We start from the raw sequence: 21,056 nt of genomic DNA, 5'->3' as shown, positions 1-21,056 counted from the left end.
TGTTTGTAAGGGGGTTCTAATCAGTGTTTGCCCACCCACTCAGATACAGCCAAGTCAGACACACTCCCCATTCATGCTATCAAACTCCCTAATGTGATATCATGAGCTTATGTGTTGGATTAATGGTGCCCTGCATTCCACAGTGAACCTAGAAGTGGATGTGGGGGGGGTGGGGCGATCACATGAATTACAGTGCTGCACTCTCAATGGGTCTTCTTGCTCTGATGGGTTAAAACAATACACTCACAACTGCAAACTGATTTTATTTAACTGACTTCTACAGTGCCTCAGGAGTCTGTTAAAACAAGAACACTAAGCTGAAGTTAAAGATTTGTTGAACAGTTGCTTTAATACATTTTTAGTTAGCTTCTACATATTTGTAATGTTTTTCATTTCTTTGGCTGTGTGTTGGACTTTGATACACACTGTATAAAAAAAGGCTGCAGACACTGTTCATTGTGCTGAGAAGCATAGTGTAATTGTGTTTGTAATCCAGGACTAAACATCCAACAACAGCACCTGACCTCGGTTACGTTATCAGTGCAAAAACCTATCAACTCCTCATAGCAATGTCCTAACAGTCAGTGTAAAGCCATCCTAGAAAATGAATCTTACTGCAGTTAAAATGGGGACATGCTCTGTATTAAAGAGGAAATATAACATTACTTTTTCACAAGTTTACATTGTTCTCTGCTGTGATAATGACATGTATGTGACATGCTTTGGTCAGAATACCACAAGGATCAAACAACACACCTTTAAATGAGAATGAGCTTGCAGTCATTTCAAATGGCAGAGCCCAGGAGTGAAGCATGAGGATCAGAAGTGTTGGAATGAGGCATTTTCGCTTGCTTTTCTTTCATTTAATCAGTACACATTTCTCCACGCTTGTTTTTTGTGTTTTGTTCAGTTTATCCTTTTCTTTGCACTCTTACGTTAATGACGGTCCAGTGCTGTGATTGGACAGGCTCAGACGAGGAGGCGGGACAATTGTAAACTCCCTGCAATCTACATAAGATGCAGCTCAAAGTCAGAATGATTCTTTTTTTAATAAAATGCCCCCTATTTATATTTCAGAATCATTGCAGCAGAAATGCTGGGAAGGTCTGTGTCCTAAAATATTGTCTAATAGTGTCGAAAGATTTTTGAAGATGTTGGTAAATGTCTTTTTTATTTAATGGTGCCAAAGCTGTAGCAGTAAACAAAGGAAGAAAATGGTCTTTGGGCAGTTGGAGTGTAGCATGAGGCTGTTGTTTACTCTTAATCCCCCTCACATACTACTGTCTCTCCAAACATCAGAGAGCGGAGACATTCAGCACTAGGCTGAAAAAACGGCCCCTATGCTTTGTTTTCGCATCTCACACACACACACACACAACTCTGCATCCCCCAATTCAGGCTGAGATGGGATGAGCTTCTGAAGTGAAACTGAGACCACAATTGTGTCATTATTAAAAGCTGTATTCAAGTTATCTGACTGACTCTGTAATCCTGCCTCCTAATATGTGCCCTGTTTCTTAAGTGGACCATCCAACTAATCCTCTGACATGAGTGAGCGAGTCTGAAAAACACTCCGCTGACTCCACTGTCATGCTGCACATTAAAGGCCCATTGCACCATGACAAGAAAAATGGTCACTGTCCAGTTACTCCACCACTGAACTGTCTGTAAGACATAAAATAAAAGACAATTTAGAGCTCTGAAGCACAATGCCCAGCGTCAGCTGCTTGCGGCAAGAAAGCACTAGTATTGGCCATTTTTTTTGATGTCGGAAAATTTTTTGTGGCTCACACATGCACATTCAAGCATGGACGGAAGTGTACACACATTCACATATTCAAGTTATACATACGCCCACTCACACGCACACACAGACACACACACACAATGGATCAGATGTTTATCTCTACCGGCAGCACACAGCGCCTTCCTGTTGTCTTATTTAAGCCTTGAGTCGTGTGTGTGAGAGTGTGTGCCTACAAGTATGAGCCAAAACTTTTGAGTCTGTAATTAGGTTTGGTATGAAAGTGCTATTTAACGTATATACACACACTGATCATGGTGCAAGCTGTGGGTGAGTAGTTAATAAGTATTTATGTGTGTGTCTGAGAGGTGCTTAAGAGGTGGACAGAATAATTGTTGAGGTTTATTCTAAACATAGCACAAAAAGTAAGGAAATTTGTGTTTGGGGTGTAAAGAACATGCATTTCTGGGATGAACAGTAGAGCTGAGTATGTGGGTTGCGGCCTTGAAAAATTTGCCAATGCCAAACAGCTTATTTTGTGTGTTGGTGTGGGGCGGCATCTCCCTCACTGGAATAACAAGGCTTGTCGTCATTGGAGGCAATTTCAGTGCAGAGAGATAGAGATGAAATTCTATGCAATCCAACTATCTCCACAGTCTTGGACTGAACTCTATCCTCCAAGAAGACAACTCTCGCCCCACAGAGTGGGCTTTATCAGAGACTACTTCCAGAATATGGGAGTGTTCAACCCCGTTGAACATTTGTAGGATCATCTTGGGCGTGCTGCTTGTACCAGAGTAACCAACACAACCACGTTGTCTAACTTGTGACCAATGCTGGTTGAAGAATAGGATGCATCCCACAGCAGTGTGTGACCAGCATGAGGAGGAGGTGCCAGGCTGTTGTGGCTGTGTATGGTTCTTCCAACGCTACTGAGGCTCCTGTTTGTTAAATGAATAAAATGTCTTGTTTCTTCAAACTTCAATCATCCAGTCCACCAAACGAGTCAATGGTAGAATAAGCTGTTTGGCATTGGCAAAGATGATTTGGCAAATTTTTCATGGGCGCAACCCACATAATCAGCTCTACTGCTCATCCCACAAATGCGTGTTCCTTACAAATGTGGCACCATTTAAAAGGGAAATTAACAGGCTTTCCAATGATATATGATGTATTGCCAAGAAGCATTGTTACAACAATTAAATAATCTACCAAACACAACTTTCCTTACTTTTTGTACTTGTTTATAACGTCATTATATATTTGCATTAAAAACTCAGGGCTACAAACTATGTCTGGAGCTGTCACATTACTATCCCCATTACATTGGCAATGATAAACTGATTGTTTTGTCTCAACAAGAGTAGGGCAGACATCAAAAAAATGACATTTTCCACCTGATTCTGTTCTAATCATTTAATGAAATTGGTCAAATCTATCAATCACAAACCTATAAAGCAGCTTTGCAAAATATTAATGCTGTGTTATTATGAAAACGGGCCTAGTTTCATTTGCAAAGCTAATACTAGACAAATGTGGGGGGTTAACATAACAACTGTAATATCTTCTGTATTTCCACACCAGTTTTGTGGCCGGTCTATATCAATCAGTCTAGCCTGGTGCATAGATCACTAGCAATACATTACACAGATTACATAGCCTGTCATTGGAAACATAACCAGGTAGAGAATAACACCACCCAAGGCAAATACAGGTCTATAGGGAACTTTAATCTGGTTATGAATGGTCACGCTTAGTATGTGTTCACTGCCATTTTACTAATGGAGGTTAAATCACACAGAGGGGGGAGGCAAGTCTTTCTCTTTCAGATTTATCTGCTCTTAAAGCACTATTTCATGTAAACATGAGCACAGAGTGACTCTCTATCCTTCACATGTAACAATAATAATAACAAACCTTTTCTTTATAGCACTTTTGCTAAGGGGTGCAGTTTCTAAAGAGAAAGTTAGAGCACAAAGAAAATGTCCTCTGTGGTTGAGGGTATCATTTGCCATGCGACCTTTTGCAGTTGCCAGATACTAGACAGGGTAAAGGATGTGTCTTTGTTTTGGTTGAGAGTGAGGTCCTGGCCCAGATCGTGATGGTTATTTAGTTATGCTGCCTTGGAAGTGTACGGTCTTGATGAAGGAGATGATACTGATGAAGACCATCAGTGGAAAGCAAACCAAAACATTCCTAAGAATTTAATGCTGAAGTGTGGAGACAGTCCTGACAAACTCCTAATTTACTCTGGAGTTATTTCAGGTCTTATCTTTAATGATTACCCTCCGGGTACTGGAGCACATGGTTTAAAAGGGGTGTGTATCCTCTCATACAGATGTTCAGATGTCTCCCAGGCATCTGTGCCATTCTTTATAATGGTGAATTGCTTTAAGCTTTCACATAAGCAATTTTTGGACAAAACATGAGAAAGTATGAAGTGCTGGGCTCTGGGGCTACATTCCCAAAACTATTCCTGAGAAATACCTATGAAATATCTTCAGACAAACACTGAGAAATCCATTTTTCGTTTCTACATGCAGTTCTTAGGGGAAAACAAGGACAGTGTCGAAGATGCAAAGCATTAAATTGCACCCCTCGTGGAGCAGTGTGTGGATGTTTGTCAGTGTGTGAGTTAAGCCTGGTTTATACTTCTGCAAAGATCCTCATAAATATCTATGTGTCACAATGCATGTATTAACTCAGACATTAGAACAGGGGTCTACCAACATATTTTAATGTAATGTAAACGTGTACCGGGGCAGCATACAAACCAGATACCAGCACGCAACAAACAATAAAGTCTCATGTTCGGTTGTACAGAATGAATTAGAGCACAAGAATGCTTGAAAAAAAGTGTCATGTGCTTTATTATATTCATTCATTGACTGCAACTGCATATCCAGTACCTGGAATCATTTGGTGCAAGGCAGGAACACACCCTGGAGGGGGCGCCAGTCCTTCACAGGGTGACACATTCGCAGACACTTTTGAGTCGTTAATCAACCTACCAACGTGTGCTTTTGGACTGTGGGAGGAAACCGGAGCACACGGAGAAAATGCCGTTGTGCCGTTGTGCCGTTGAATGCCAGAATAGAAAAAAAAAAATTCTATACAAAAAAAATTCATAATCCAAGATGGCTGCTGCTAACGTTTCTTACTAAGCAATGCACTGTTGCCTATTTGTATGGTAGCTGTAAAGTATACACTGTTAGAAACATGGGCTTTGTGATAGTAAGTTACAAAGTATGTTTATTTGTAACAGTTTGTGATAAACGTGAGATAATGTATTTTAGGTGGTTTTTAGCCTTGTAGTAACAGTATAACCCAAAACAAGCTATCTGGACACAATAAGGAAGTAAGCTTTGGTTAATAAGCATGTCTCTGAGGAAAAAAACACTGTGTAGATCAGATGTTTTGACAAGTTATTTCTTTATCCACCTGCTCAGCTGCATTTGCCATGATGTTATTTGCTTGAACTGGATATCTGCATGTGTTTGTGTGCACTAAATGCTGAAGCTGTAATGAGGTGTAAAGTGGATCTTCATGGGGCTGTGAACTTTCAGCAGATACACTTAGGATTCATTAATAATAACACATTACATTTTTTATGCCTGAATGTTTCCCAGGAAAAATTTTGATGCTCAAATGTTGCTCTTTAACGGCTCAGGAGACTTCATGGGAATTCACTTAAAATTTCTTAGAAGAAGACATAAAATATAATGGTTAGATGATGGTTGGCAGATCCAAGCAGTGTGTAACTGTGATCATCTCTTTTTCTCAGGGGAAGTATTCAAGAACATTAAGCTAAAGAGTCCTTTGTCTATCCCTGTGAACCCACTGTTTTCTAAGATAATGAGATCTGGTGTGTTCTGTGGGTGTAACTGTAGGTTTTATGCTCCATAAATGTAGTAACAGATGCCCAGCTTTCCTTACTAATGTAGTGCACCAAGTAAAATGTGTACATTGTGTAGTGAATTATGATAATTACTTATGGTTGGTCCATAGTGGTTGGTATTACATGTGAATTCTCATGGCACAACTGGGCCATCTATAGCTCAGAATGGATATATTGGTGATTATATAACTGTCTGCCTGATGGTGTTCTTTCCAGACAACATTTAAAGGTTTTCCTGTGTTTATTTACAACAAAGCACAAGGGACATGCTGTCCATAGCCGTCTCTCTGTCTCTGTTTCTCTCTCTTTCTCCCTCCCCTCACAAACTCACACTTTAAACAATGGATTTTAAAGATTTGCTATGGAATACCTCAGCTTTGGGCAGAAGATCAGAATTTTAGTGGAATGTGGTGGAAAAAAAATGTTCAGTGTCTTGGTCAAGGCCTTAATGACACAGTTCTGGACAGGCTCTATTGGTGGTGTATAAGGGCAGTGTGACATAGAGAAAAATTACTGAGTGAAAGAACCGTGTCAAAACAGGATGTGTTTCTAAGACTGTCAGTGGTTTGGCACAATCCACACACACACACAGTATTTCTCAGAAGAGCTGTAAGTTGAATTGGAGCAATGCAACAAAATCATGTACTACACTTATTTTGTAGAAAGGAATGTGGTGTGCTAGCTGTTTTTATTTTGCAAATGTAGATAATAATAATATGAATTATAATGATGTTCCATTAGTTATGTGTTCAACTCCATTTTTGACTAAAGAACCATAATCAAGTCATTATGAGGAATCAGATGTTGAAAAATACCTTTTTTTATTTTCTAAATTGCATTAACTCCAGCATCAACCCCAAAATGCTATGTTACATTCTTGCTGTGCAGTCTTCGATAAAGGAACAATCATTAAAATATTGCAGGAAGTTATTATAGTGCAAGTTATATCATTTTATAATCACAACCCTGTGTGATGTGTAATGCAGAGAAGAGGAGAGAGTCAAAGGCTACTCAAAAGTACACCAACAGCACTGTCATCTGTTGGTGGGTTTGCCACACTACAGGTCCAAGCTTAGCATGCAGCTGAAGAATATTTTCTTCTCAGTCTTTGCCAAATTGGATATATCCACAGGCAGTACATTCCCAAACACAGTTTGAACACAGTTGATCATCCTGGACAGTGGTAAAGGAGTGTTCCAGTTTAAAACTGATATACCATTTTATGTCACGTTATGTAATATTCTGTGGCGCAGGATTTACGTCCGTGAAGGTTTTGTGTTTATTTTTTATCTTTTTCACCTTTCACTACCAGCATAGGAGTCCTTGTTGCATCATCAGAAGGGGTTTTCCCACTCTTAAAGCTTGAAAATCCATCCTTTAATGACCAGTATAGTCTGTTTAACAAAGAAAACATTTCAAAAAGTGACAAGCCGACATCCATTGCCTTGTGGTCTTAGGGTTTTTTCCTTCCATCCCATGACCGATATCATTGTTCCATCCTTGGCTGGATGCATATATTTGTATGATAAATGTCTTTGAAAGCATACTGATAGTTATAATTGGGTGGCAAGGAAAACAACTTTTCAGCTTTAGGTTGTAGACTGGGAGAGTGTCACATAGCCACGAGCACTTTGTCCTCCATCTCCTTTATTGCTTAACTGACTCTCTGTAGACCTCTCTGTAGCACACCCTGGTGATGGGGCAGATGCTTGCACCCAGGCTGCAATGTCTACCTCCATACTGGGCATCAGAAAATAGTCTGAGGTGTGAGAAAAGAGCACCCCCGGCATTGCTGTAGGGTTAGGGGTGTAAGCTGGAGGTTCTTCAGCCGGGAGCTGTGATTGACTGGACTTGCTCTCATTGGTTGGACTGTCGGAGTCATTGGAGTGTTCCACTGAAGACAGAGAGGTGGGAGGGGATGAGACATAGCCTTCGTTTAGTGGAGATGACTCGGCTGAGTTTTCAGTAATGGATTTGCTGTCTTCCTCAAAGGTTGAATGTGAGTAGAAAGACTTGTCCAAAAGTTCAGTTTGTGATGAAGAGTCTTGATGAAGACAGAGAATATAAGGGCCAGTAAAACTCATGACTGACTTCACTGACATTCCACTTCCCTCTGTGTAGGAAGGTGAGTGGTCCACTCCTTGTGTCCATTCTGATTTGATCAAGCTGTCACTGCTGCGTGATAAAAGTGGGTATTCTGATATGCTGAAAAAAAAACAAACAAGTGATTACTATATGTAAAAGATACCGGTGTTGTTTGCTCATCCATTTATCTTCTGTAACCACTCCATGTAAAGTATACTAATCCATCTTAAAGGCTAAGCACCAGCTATATGAAAGTGTCAAACAAATAAATAGAGTGGAATTTGAGTTCCTAACTGTTTATTGATAGTCAGAAAACATGTTATTTCTTACTAATTCAAGGAATAAGGTTTAAAAGACTGTTACCCCCCCCCCCCCCCCAACGGTGTTCGGAAACTCGGAAACTAATAGGCGTCTTGCCTGTGACGTAGATGGTGGACAACAACTCTAAAAGTTGCACTTAATTTAATGCAAAATGACGAAAGGGTGTGTTGTTTTTGGCTGCAATAATTCAATGTACAGTGGGACATCTGTGCACAAATGGCCCAAAGATCCTAAAATATCCAGAAAATGGACTAAATTTGTCAACTTTAAACGGACACTTTGGAAAGGACCATCCGCTCACTCCGTTATCTGTAGCTCATTTCACTGGCGCTTTTCCAACAATATGGGCATGTAAGGACACCAACGAAAGGTGTTCAAGAGCCTCTGTAACATGGAGGTAAACAGGGTAAGGACACTCACTTCGCCTGTTTTAGTTGGTGTTAGTTAACGTTAGCTTGACTCGCTAAACTCGGTGGCTCAGATTATACTCGGCTACGTAGCTGCATTACGGAGGTTTATAGTGTCGGATGAATTAGAGTTCGACTTCGATCACATTTACAAGAATAACGGTACCTCTACATTTGAGTTTGGCTTATTGCTAGGCTATTGTCATGAATAATGTTGGTTATTTAGCTAGATACTGTCATAACAGTCAGTCATAACGGTGTTTTACCGCAACGTTGTTCAGCTGTTGTCCACCAGTGACGTCACGGTTGCGTTCAAGAATTTCCGTAGCGAGCTCTGGTTTTTCCGTAAATTTAATAAAATTGTCCGTTTTAAAGAAAATTAAGCTGCTATTTTCATTTTAATTCATACTTATATATGTCAGTAACTAAAATAATGTGAAATATTCATGGAGGTCCATTAAGTGGTGCCTAGCCTTTAAGGCATCACACACTCATTCAATTGCTCTTTCATCTACACCTTGGTACTATTTGTTTTTAAAGTAAAAATGTGAACGGTAGCTCTCGCAGTAAGAGCTATGATTAGGGTCTTACCTGCCCTTGCAGATGACAGGATTATCAGAGGGTTGCATTATACAAACTGATGTTTTTTCATTCTCACTGTAAAGATTGCTCCAGACTGCAGGACATCGCTAGAGAGAGAGAGAGAGAATGAAAATTAAAATGAAAGGTTGTTTTTATTAATCAATGCAATGCACATTATCAAGTTATACTGGTGTCTGTTCCATTTCTTAAATATATCTTACAAATTATTAAATGTATTCTCTTCACTAAAACAATATGTATGTATTTAGTTAGTTAATTAGCTGTGAAATGCAGAATTAAACATTGTAACAATGGGAGTCTGCCGCCATGTTTGTTGGTTCATGAGTAAAATCTGTGTGTGGTGTTTTGGTACATGGACTGTGATGAACAAAGAAAAACCTTGAATTGAGAAATCTAATACTTCTTTGTGTTAGCATTTCAGAAATAATGTAGGTATTTTCGGAATAATGATTTAAGTCAATGTGAAACAACAGAACCCTTTACACAGTGATTTACTCATTACTCACCTTGCTGCTCATTTCCTCCAGGACTCTGCTCTTAATAGGAGAGGGAATAGACACCTTCCATATCTCTAATCTCCTATTAAACACAGCATATACAAACACACACCTGTTTATTATTTAGGCCTATAATTTCTCAGTTATAATAATTAGCCTTTTGGTAGGTGGTAGACATCAATAAAGTAGTAAACATTATGTCACTAATTTATCTAGTTTATAATCTGCAGTGTCATTGTTTATTGATATGGGTGTGGTTTTTAACATATAGAGGATATGGTTAAAAAAAGACAGCCCACAGACAAATCTGCAGTTCTAAATTAATTAGCTTACAAAGTAGATATGATGCTCTCAGGACCTAGTTTAAGTCCAGAACAATGATGTTACTGTGCAGTGGTTTTCAACTGTGATTTAATGATGTTGCACAAAGTAAATATACAATTTAGTGATGTCCATATCTGCCTAATTTGAGAACACTACTTGTTATACTTGGCTTTAAGAGCTATCATATATTTTGCTGTATGAGGCTCTAACTTTTAGGTAAAATGTATCAGCATCAGACCGGATCTTTTCAATAAATCACATCAAGAACTCACAGATGCTACTTACATCAGCTCTGAATTAATTGAATTAAATGACATCAACACTGCGTCACACTATTGTACAAATGATAGAAAATACCATACGGGATGTAGCATGTGTTTTATCATTCACCTGTGACATGCTGGGAGCGCATTATACAGAATGATGGAAAAGGCTGCCATAAACAATCCAGTCAAGACATAAATAGTTGGGACAATCCAGGAAGCTGTGCACAAAAAGATTTCAGATTTAGAGCTGAGTCAATGACAGATTTTGACCTAAAACCCAAAGGAACTGTATTTGGATGGAACCTGTAGATAATCATAATAATACAGATGTTTACATTGTGGTGAATATAAGTGAACAGAGAAGATGTTTGGCTTTTTAAATTATTATTATTATTATTTTAAAATCTCACTAACTGGAGAACATATAAATACAAAGTACACTGCGAGTTCAACTACGTTGAAAGCATTCCTTGAAAAAGCCTAATATCTCCATTTAAAATCCAGCAACTCATTTACAAGTTGAGACAGGTTTACCTGGATCATTTCTGAAGTACACAGGCTCAGACCAGTCTGAGGGTTTACCTTCGTACTTCTGGGAGGGTATCGCTCTGATCTGAACCATGTATGAAGTAGAGGGCATCAAGGAAGAGGGGGTGATGTCGAAAAAGAAATTATTTTCAGAGACTTTAAATTCCTCATAAACCTAGAGAGAGAGAGAGAGAAAATGAGCATTGATAAGTACAATGAACATTTTAAAGGAATTACATGATCACTTTTTCTTTAAAGTTCAGCTTTGCTCCAAACAATAAACAAAATTCAATCTTTTTTTTTTCACTTCTGCAAAATTCAAAGTTGTTTGGTGTGAGATTGTGATGTGAGCATTGAAGAAAAACAGCCTTCTTTTACTATGATATAATTATGAAAAAACATAGGTATTTATACATTCATTCATTCATTCATTCATTCATTCATTATCTGTAACCGCTTATCCAGTTCAGGGTCGCGGTGGGTCCAGAGCCTACCTGGAATCATTGGGCGCAAGGCGGGAACACACCCTGGAGGGGGCACCAGTCCTTCACAGGGCAACACAGACGCACACACATTCACTCACACACTCACACCTACAGACACTTTTGAGTCGCCAATCCACCTACCAACGTGTGTTTTTGGACTGTGGGAGGAAACCGGAGCACCCGGAGGAAACCCACGCAGACACAGGGAGAACACACCAACTACTCACAGACAGTCACCCGGAGCGGGAATCCAACCCACAACCTCCAGGTCCCTGGAGCTGTGTGACTGCGACACTACCTGCTGCGCCACCGTGCCACCTTATTATTATTATTATTATTATTACCTACTACCATGGAGCTGACTACATGAAAATCTTTTGCAAATTTGAAAACCTTTGAATGGTGCTTCTGTGTAGACGGATGGTCAGTTAGGCCACCTACCTGTGTGTCATTATTTCGGACATGAAGTTCATAGGAGAGAAAGACTACATCTCTGATATTGGGTTTGGACCAGGTCACCTTCCAGAGGCCATCCTTCTTTTTGATTTCAACAGGTTTTGGAGCAGGCGGCTGAACTGTGAGCATAAAGGACAATTAAAACTGTTTGCGATCACATGAGGAATCAGGAATTGTGTTTATATTTCACCTTTGACAAACACACCCATCCAAACTTTCAAGTCACCTTGTTTCTAAATAAAGATCTGACTGTTTTTATTTGCAAATCCTACTAATCTAAGAATAACTGATCATTTTTGGTTAAAAAATAAGGTCCAGCTTTATGCCATCCCCTCACTCATGTTATCCATCCACTATCAGTAACTAAGAATAGCTAGTTAACTCGGGGATTGGAGTAACAGGAATGCAGAATGCATGTGTGAACACTAGATGGCAGCACTCGTATATGAGCTTTAGTGGTGGCAGTTAACGCTTTGCTTTGAACAATTTCAGTTTCAACTGCTCCAAAACGTGATGCAACTAATGAACCACTGCTGTAACAGTGAAAATTATATCAAAGATAGGGTTTAGTAATGAAATTCAACATATATTCAAGGAACTGGCATTCATTTAAGGCAGTTCTTAAACATTTTTAGTTCCCTTTGTGGAGGTTAAGTGCTACTGTACTCTTTTAAGGGACATTTTCTCAATGGAACTCTATCCATTGTGTTCTATATTAGAGGTTAATGTGTGTGTATGTGTGTGTGTGTGTGTGTTGGGGGGGGGGTATGGGGGGTATTTTGAGTGGATATTATTTTTAATAAAAATGATCAGTTAATAAAACTATGAAACCGATAACTGTGAAAACATACTGTTTTTGGAGTCCGTAAAAATCTTCCTCCCGCGGACGCTTTTTATCTCCATAGTCAGCAGCTCGGGCTCAGAACTGTTCACAGAACATTTAAAATTCGCCACAGCACGGCCTGGCGATTTGGTGTTGCTGAGGCAAAGTTCACAACTCCTGGCAAGAGAAAGGAGAGTATTTTTAGGGTGTAAACAGTGTATGGTTGTCTAAGTGTGTGTGATGTTAACCTTAGGCTCATATACAACTGCTCCAGAGCATCCTACTCTATTGAAGAAAGCATTTTTATACTAGCTGTATGTACTAGCTGTAAGAAGTATGAAGTATCTGATGGTACTAATTACAAGGGATGCCTACACAACTATGGGCGATTGGTGATGATAACAGCCACATATTACCCTTTTATCTTGTGCAGGCCACCAACCAATCATCGCTCCTCACTAAACTCATGAATCACACGCTGTTTTAGCAGCAAGAGACAGAAGTCAAAGTGAAAATAACTGTGAATTTACAGATGGTTTCTGCTGCCACACTTGCTTGTATTAAGTAATGCAGAAGGTTTGTTGGTATCAGTCTATATCACTCACATTTTAGAGCTTGCTGTATGTTATGGTATTAATTTGCAAGCATTTCCAAAATTGTTAGATATTGGCGGATATGTGAATGATTTATATATTGATTCTCTGCGCTCGTTGAGTCCGATTTGCTCGATTTAGTGTCGTTTTTGTGCTCTCGCAAAAAAGACAGTGATCTCCCTCCATACCTTTTTTATATAAGCATTCTTAACTTGGTGAAGAGCCAGTTTGAATTCCACAAAGTACATTAAACCTTCAAAGAGTACGTAAGAAATTAATTTAATTTTTTTTGGAAGTCTTTTGTAAAAATGTTTTGTATAAACCTTCTGTGACACACCATATATTACGGTGTGTGTGTGTGGATGACACACAGTGTATGTGATTTCAGTGTGATGAGAGTGAGAGAAGTACTCACTGACTGGATCCATTGGTTTGCCAGCACAGGTAAAAAGACAGGAACTGAGCCTGGTCTCTCTTCACATGCCAACTACACAACACGCCCCCGGTCTGTATTACACACTGCAGGTTGATCACACCTTCTGTAGATAGAGAAAATAAGACCGTGAAAAGGGGGAAAGAAGGCAAAGGAAGGCAGTAGATAAAGCCATTGTCATTATTGTCATAGTTAACTTCATAGATATTATCTCTGAATAAAGCCACAGGTTTTGAGAACTAAAATAGGGAAATGTTATGACAAGCAATTACAGCAATTTAGATTTTTTATCATCGCACTGTCAACAGCTCAGAGTCATATCATATATAGCAGAGTTTAGGGAAGCACTGCACAGCCAAAACTGAAAGCAAATAAAATATTATTTTAGGAGTCTAGAAATATATTTTATACCTTAAACAAGTGTTTTATGTTTTATTATTACAACATAATTGTGTCTTGGGGTAGTTACTCTAACAGCTTTGCATAAGGCAAGTGTACGGAAATTTTGGGCATTAGCATTGTGCTAATATATGAACTGTTTTTTTCCCATTACCTGTTTATTATTTTAGCTTCATAGCACCAGTGCCAAAACCAGAAGCAAACCCCAGACAACAAATATGTCTTTACTGCACAGTAAATTCACCAGTGTTAAATTACTACTATTAGTTTAATAATTTAACAGTCAGTGTTAAGTTAAAAGGCTAAGCACCAGCTCTATGAAAGTGTCAAACAAATAAATACAATGGAATTTGAGTTCCTAACTTGTGTTTATTGATAGTCAGAAAACATGTTATTTCTTACTAATTCAAGGAATAAGGTTTAAAAGACTGTTGGTCCCCCTTTAGCTTATTGCTAGGCTATTGTCATGATGAATAATGTTGGTTATTTAGCTAGATACTGTCATAACAGTCAGTCATAACGGTGTTTTACCGCGGCGTTGTTCAGCTGGTGTCCACCAGTGACGTCACGGTTGCCTTCAAGAATTTCCGTAGCGAGCTCGGGTTTTTCCGTCAATTTAAAAAAAATTGTCAGTTTTAAAGCAAGTTAAGCTGCTATTTTCATTTTAATTCATACTTATATATGTCAGTAACTAAAATAATGTGAAATATTCATGGAGGTCCATTAAGTGGTGCCAAGCCTTTAACAGTAATAGTGTTGATGTAACACTGGGTGAATTTACTGTGTGATCACTCACATTTCTGGTAAGAGGATTATTGTGTAATTGCCTATACACTTGTTTCGGTCTGTATTACAAAATATTAAATCATTATGTTGCACAACACTTAACTTTGCAGAAGCAAATTCTTTTGAAGTGGAAGAATGCTCTTTGATTTTTAAATTTTTTTCCCTTTAAATATTCCTTTTATGTGGAATGTGATTGTTGTTTACCTTCCTCAGTGGTCCAGGATACTGGGGAGCTCCAGTCACTCCACAGGCCTGTTCGACCCCGTGCTCGCACTTTGGCCTCATACAAGTAACCTGGTGACAGCTCCTGCTTCTTAATTAGCAGTTCTGTGGTATTGATATTATCTACCACCTAGTCAGTAGAGGAGAAAAGGAGAGTTGTCATCTGGGGCAGATCACCAATGCACTGCCTGCCGTATCTCTGTCAGAGATCCTTATCTGGTTTCAGACTGTGAGCATCATTCTTTCATGTCAGGCTGCTATCTTTTGTGAGAATCTTGAGGATTTTGAATTTGCTGTATTCCTGAGTCAGCTTGTCAGGTACGTAAATATTTAGGTGAAATAGCAATGGAGAGTGCTGAGTAATTCAGGCCAGATGAGGCATATATGTGGCTGTGTTTGGTTTGAGCTCCCCTAATATTAGTCTTTGACTTTTGTGTGTGTTAGGAGTGTTATTTATTCCGTTAAATCCAAACTCTTTAGGGAATGAGGTACAGCACCGTTTCTATTTGGCACCAAAAATGCTTCTTCCATTGTTACAATGTCAAGGTTGTTACAACAGAACTGTTTTTGGTGCCATATAGAAGCATCTATAGCATATTCTCCATCCGTCTAAAGAAGCCCTTCATGATTAACCCTTTAATCATGTAAAAGGTTAGAACCACCATATTTAAGTGTGTATGTCTATGCAGAAATCATATAAATGCATGCACAAGTGATAGACTATAAAGTGTGTACTCACTGTCCAGTCATATCCATGTCTTCTGTATCTGAGCTGGTAGATGAGTGTGTTTGTTAAAATGGACGAGGGAGGGTAAGGGCTGTTCCAATTCAGCATTCGTCCTCCACCATCAGCTTCTCTCTCACTTACATTTACTGGGCTTAATACTTTGCCTGCAGAGCGCACAGAATCACCACACTCTATTATTATTCATTAACAAACCCCAAAGTTATAACAATACATCATTTCTTAAAAAATGAAGTATTCTTAAGAGAATTGACATAAAACCAGTTTGGTTCCTTAAAGAATGTGAAGAAAGGTTTAATGAAATTCCACATCATGTGAAGGTTGAATACAAATTAAAGGAATGTTCCATCGTTAATAAAATTTTGACCTCATTTGCAAATCATTATAAAGTAATGGCACAAATGTATACATTTACAGTTACTGTCTACAGTGTAGACATTTTTTAATAACCATGAGGTAGTATTTCGTGGCATTTAAGGCTTCAACATTAATTCTATCACTACTAATGTGAACAGTTCTAACACGTTCACTAGAACAGAGCATTTCAAATCAAACCATAATATTACCTCAACATTACGCATTCTGAAAATCTGGTGACATTCCTTTAAAAAGTATTTCCTGTGAAACAAAGATGCACAAAAAAGCTTCTCACCGTGCTGGGCTATGTTAAGAGTTGTTGCTGTAGTTGGACAGGATGTGCTGAAGGAGACACTGTGTGTACTCCAGCTAAATACTTCAGTTTTATACACACAACTACGCTGAACCTTTCCATTGGGCAAATGCACACCATGACCCTCTGGAGTACATGCAGTTTCATTACTAAAACTGGAAAGACAAAAGGAAAAAATTACTTCAAATGTAAGGATTGGTTCATCTTCCCATGATTTTCTGTATATGAGCATCCTCCCAATGCATATATTTGTCATCCTTACTCTGTGTTTATCAGCAAATGAGAATGTGTGTGTGGATCCTCCTCCCAGGTACAGTTTATGTGGGTAGTATAGTCATTAATGCACTTTAGGGAATCTAGCACAGGAAGTCCTGCATATGTAAAAAAAAAATAAACAAATAAATAGTCAGACGTCTGTTAGGATGCACAAAAATACTTATTGATTATCAGTATTAGTTTAGACGACCCTGAGCTACTTAAACATTTGTCAGTGTAAATATCTGTATTGTAACATCATTTGTCACCATACTCAATGACAAGGGTAAACTAGTAGGTCACAAAGACCCCAAGAGGGGTCAAGGCTTTGGTGCAGTGTGGCTGCAGTCTGTGGAGATCCAATTGATCAGAAAATCCAACACACAATAATCATTGTCTTACAAAGTGTCCATATCAGAGCTTTCCTAGTGGTCAGCATTAAAGCTGTGACACAAAGTTAGCTAATAAATACATGGCATTTTAAGAAGAGTAAATAATAATAAATAATATGCAAACAGCCTAAAATAACCTAATATAAACATACAACATATCCTCACTGAGTGAGATCAGATTGAATTGTTTTATATTCCTGCAATAAAGATGTATACAAATATCCAATGCATTAATACTATTATAATAAAACATTGAAATGTGTAGCCTAACCTCGGCAGAATACTGTGGTACATTTGTTGGAATAATTTGGCATGTAATTTGAAGATTATGGAAATAAAGGGACACAAGAATGAACTCAACCGTGTTGTTTGTTGGCTCTCACCATTTGAAATTGTGTTGGGATAAGAACACTGCTTAACTTCAGAACTTAGCACCAGCAGAGGAAGTGCAGCCATTATCAGTGCCTTTACAGCCATCTTCTTGGCTTAATTGGGAAATTAGGCAGATCTCTGATAGGCTGGAAGAGGGTCAGTGAGATTCAAAAAGGTAGACATTTACATGGGAACCTGAAAGAGATGAATAGGATAAACCCCATAGGGGTGCTTAGGGTTAATGTCCTACCAAATAAACACTGATAATAAACACCCCTGGTGTACATTCACTCCCTCACACATAAACACACACACCAGCACTTAATGCTACATCCGTTAAAATGTGCTTAAAACGTATACAAAATTTGTTCGAATGTCACGTGGGAGCCATTTTATAAAGTAGTATTTGTCAGTACTTTATGCCACAGTGGTGGCAACAGCAATAAAATATATACAAGAGACACCGCAGGCATTATCACAGACAAATGAACAAGTACAAAACCAAATATTATGTTCAAACCTCAGCGTCCGTCAGCAGCAGCTTTATCTCACATTTCATCTGTCTTCTTCTAACCATACGATGAGTGACGTCATCTTCTGTACTGCGTGCGGGTCTCTGTGCCTGGAAAGGGAGGAGAAAGGGATTTCCCTCAGAGAGAAACAGAGAGAACCCGATGTAGGGGAGGAAGGACGGAAAAACGGCGTCGAAATGCGAAAACGAGATCTGAGAGAACAACACAGCGAATGAAAGTTCAAAAGAGTCTGCGTTGTTAGTACAACGAGACAACATACTTTATTTCATGCGTAAAAAATTTTTAAATGGCGGGAATAGTCATTAACACAACTTCGTGTTGCTTTTCTGTCAGACGTCCTTATTTTAGACTCGGGGTAAGGAAATGAATAGGTGTGAAAAAAAAACGCGGCAAAGGGGAAAACCCTTGAACTGTAGTAACTCATACAGTACAGGTTCTCTGCTCTGATGATCCTTTGTAATACTGTGCTTCAAACCGCTTCTACCTGAAAGCTCTTGTTGCTCTTATCTCTCTACCAAGGTGTACAAAGCAGGACTTCACAGTTTATCCAGATAACTCAAGCCCCAGGTCAACTGCAGTTGCCCACGCGATAAATAAACTCTTAACTCTGAGCTAATGTTATCTAGCTAACTCAAAAACACTGCTTTGTGGAACAGTCCCCATGTTTTCAAAGTTAGCTGGGTGATAAGGTGATAAGTAGGAACTCCTGGTTACGCTTCCCTTTATGTTTCAGGTTAACGGAAAAATCCTGCAGTGGAGCACCTTGCGTGGTCTTCCAAGGTAATCTTTTGGGGTATTTTAAAGTTATATATGTGTGTACATGAATTTTCATGAATGTTATTACTATACTTGTATAGTAATTTTTATATTACTATATAGTTATTATTCAAATAGTAGATGTGCCATCGACTAAACCCCAAAAACCTCATCTGCAATCTTCAAAATGACAAATTTGGAAGATGCTTTCAAGAACAAAAACAACCTTGGGCTTTAACGGTGACCTGTATATAAATCCACATCTTTGACTTCATTAATTGTGGATCTGTGAATGTGCAGTAAGCACCCGCCACTATCTCCACTCATCCCTCTGACACTTGCCTGCACTTTGAGCTTACCCCAAAACCTTCACCCTGCATTTTAACATGATTTTTTTGTTTCTTAGGGATGCGATACATAGTATGCGATCTCATTTCATGTTTCTGATATTCCACCATTTATTGTCTGTAACAGCTTATACAGTTTAGGGTTGCAGTGGGTCCCAAGCCTAACCAGAACCACTGGGCGCACGGGGAGAACACACCACAGACAGTCACTGTTGCTTGAACCCATAACCCCAGGACCCTGGAGCTGTGAGACAACCACTTCCTGTTGCTGGCAATTACTTTTCTGTCTAAACATGGCAATTATCTGCCTAAGAAGATTTTATACTTATGTCAGGTAAGTAGTCATAGTTTCCAACAGTTACATCTAACCATTAGGTCTAAAATATTTAGCTAAAAATACAAATTTTGGTTTGGTGATGGGTAATAAAAAGCTATCTCACAAGATACTACTTTTGCACCATAGCTGTGTGGACAAATATAGTAACTATTACAATCTATAAACATCATGGACCAGGTGCTTGAGAATGGATTAAACCGTTAATTTAAATTAAATTTTTAAAAATCATAGGCTTAATGTGAGCCCAGAAATTGGCCCATGTTTATCATAAAATAAATCTACAAGCTTCTGCAGACTCTTAAAAATGTAAAACTACTCTTATGTACAGTTAAATATATTAAATCATAGGTTTTCTCACATAAACATCCTATGTTTAAAGTGTTTTTACGTTAACTTATGAAATGTTCTGAGTAAATGAAAGCACAGTTTTAAAGACTGAAAGAATTGTTTGCTGCAGGTTGTGTATAGGTTTGATGTGGGGAAAATTGAGGTTTGAGTCAGAATGGAAGCTGAGAAAAAGTCTGTTTGTGGAAAGTAGGCTACTTAAAATTAGTTGGGTGACTTCAAAGTCTTAAAAAAGAAAGCTATAAAGATAAAGATGGCTATAAACAAGTCTAGTTGGGTTTATGTTTAGTACATGTAGTATGTAAATGAATGAACATACATACAAGATGATTCCAGGGGAAACTTCAGTGCACTATAGCTGTAGATGTAGACAAATTAAACAAAGTGTCCAAAAAAAATCGTCTGTTTCAGACAAGTCCTTTATCAGCTGTGCCTCTTCTGAAGCTGTAAGAGCAAAACAGTTTACATTAAAACATGTATATAAAACAATACATACATATCTGTGTGTGTTTAGTATTCACATTTAAATACAAATGTTGGTTAGACCAAGCACATTCAAATGATGAGAATAAATGAATTCTCTTGGAGACTTTACACTTTTAAATTTGGGACATTTTTACTGCAAATATCAAATTCAAAATTTTGTCTAATTAAATATGCATTAAACAGCCTTTTAAAAAAAAGTCCCAATTTCAGTACGTCTCAGGCACTTAGGTATCACTTTAGATGATATAAAAAAGAAAAAAATTGTACCTTTATTTTGTCTTTCACCTTGTATGTGCCGTGTATAGATTTTCTGTGTTGTTCAGACACTCGTACGCTGTTGTGTCCAGTGAGACTGAGACTGAACTGTAGCCACAGGAACTTCCTCTTTTTCGTGTGTGACTCTGTGCATGAGTGTATGTGTGACAGAGTGTTAGTATGAGACTGTGTGCGTGCATGTGTATGTGTGTGTTACTGAAATGCAGTGTATCATCTCTTTACATGCCCTCACTTCTCTTTACATGCCCTCACTTCACTAACTAAACACAAAAATCATGAGTTCCTTTTTTTTCATGGTGTGTCAACATATCTGCCGTCTGGTCAGCAAATGTTCTCTATCATGTTACAGCATGGCTTTATTGGACAGAGAAAGGAGCTACGTGGAGCAGTAGCTGGTGTTCAACATAAATTCATTAAATGTGTGAAAAGTTAACACTAACAAATTTCATATTTTGACATAATGCTTTTCTTATGTAAAATTACTATTCTACTATTGTTCCGACACAATGTTGTAATGCACTCTATTCTATTTGTTGACTTTTTTTTTACATCATAGGGTTACATAATTTGTTTTACAACTAGTTCTTTACACAGTATGATATTCAGGATGATTGGCCCAGTGTAAAATCTCCAGTTTCCTGCAATAAAATAACGCTTTTGTTTGTTAGATTT

General features: G+C 38.4%; 2 protein-coding genes across 3 annotated transcripts in view; one reads left to right on the top strand and one right to left on the bottom strand.

The window, feature by feature from the left end:
- Positions 1 to 1,966: 1,966 nt before the first annotated feature.
- The window catches only part of pvalb6 (parvalbumin 6), a 74,477-nt gene continuing 55,387 nt past the window's right edge, over positions 1,967 to 21,056 (top strand). Inside the window, exons 1-3 of the mRNA XM_066641937.1 lie at positions 1,967 to 2,074; positions 18,571 to 18,617; positions 19,068 to 19,274. The gene's annotated coding sequence lies outside the window, so the exon portion shown is untranslated. The remainder of the gene's footprint in view (positions 2,075 to 18,570; positions 18,618 to 19,067; positions 19,275 to 21,056) is intronic.
- On the bottom strand, positions 5,880 to 20,518 carry csf2rb (colony stimulating factor 2 receptor subunit beta). 2 transcript variants are annotated; one of them, XM_066641934.1, is made up of 16 exons: positions 20,376 to 20,518; positions 19,942 to 20,066; positions 17,825 to 17,926; positions 17,316 to 17,499; positions 16,548 to 16,656; positions 16,268 to 16,440; positions 15,610 to 15,761; positions 14,853 to 15,000; positions 13,446 to 13,569; positions 12,466 to 12,614; positions 11,600 to 11,733; positions 10,680 to 10,848; positions 10,270 to 10,363; positions 9,565 to 9,637; positions 9,047 to 9,144; positions 5,880 to 7,847 (listed from the first exon to the last, which is right to left on the bottom strand). In XM_066641934.1, exons 4-16 carry the CDS (start codon positions 17,407 to 17,409, stop codon positions 7,232 to 7,234), a joined length of 2,133 nt encoding a protein of 710 aa, XP_066498031.1. In that variant the 5' UTR covers positions 17,410 to 17,499; positions 17,825 to 17,926; positions 19,942 to 20,066; positions 20,376 to 20,518; the 3' UTR covers positions 5,880 to 7,231. The 2 variants fall into 2 exon arrangements, with proteins under 2 accessions (XP_066498031.1, XP_066498033.1); XM_066641936.1 differs by having other exon boundaries at positions 19,946 to 20,066.

The sequence above is a fragment of the Hoplias malabaricus genome, chromosome 13 (assembly GCF_029633855.1).
Source record: "Hoplias malabaricus isolate fHopMal1 chromosome 13, fHopMal1.hap1, whole genome shotgun sequence".
Classification (NCBI taxonomy): domain Eukaryota; kingdom Metazoa; phylum Chordata; class Actinopteri; order Characiformes; family Erythrinidae; genus Hoplias; species Hoplias malabaricus.
Note: the sequence above shows the minus strand (reverse complement) of the source record. Positions and strands in the feature narration are given on the sequence as shown.

Excerpts from the sequence above, each read along its gene's own strand:
- csf2rb (XM_066641934.1), bottom strand. The coding sequence starts at position 17,409 with ATGGCTGTAAAGGCACTGATAATGGCTGCACTTCCTCTGCTGGTGCTA. Across the intron at positions 11,734-12,465 it reads TTTTACGGACTCCAAAAACA|TTCAGCCGCCTGCTCCAAAA; the intron begins GTATGTTTTCAC and ends TTATGCTCACAG. Across the intron at positions 7,848-9,046 it reads CCTGTCATCTGCAAGGGCAG|CATATCAGAATACCCACTTT; the intron begins GTAAGACCCTAA and ends TTTTTTTTTCAG.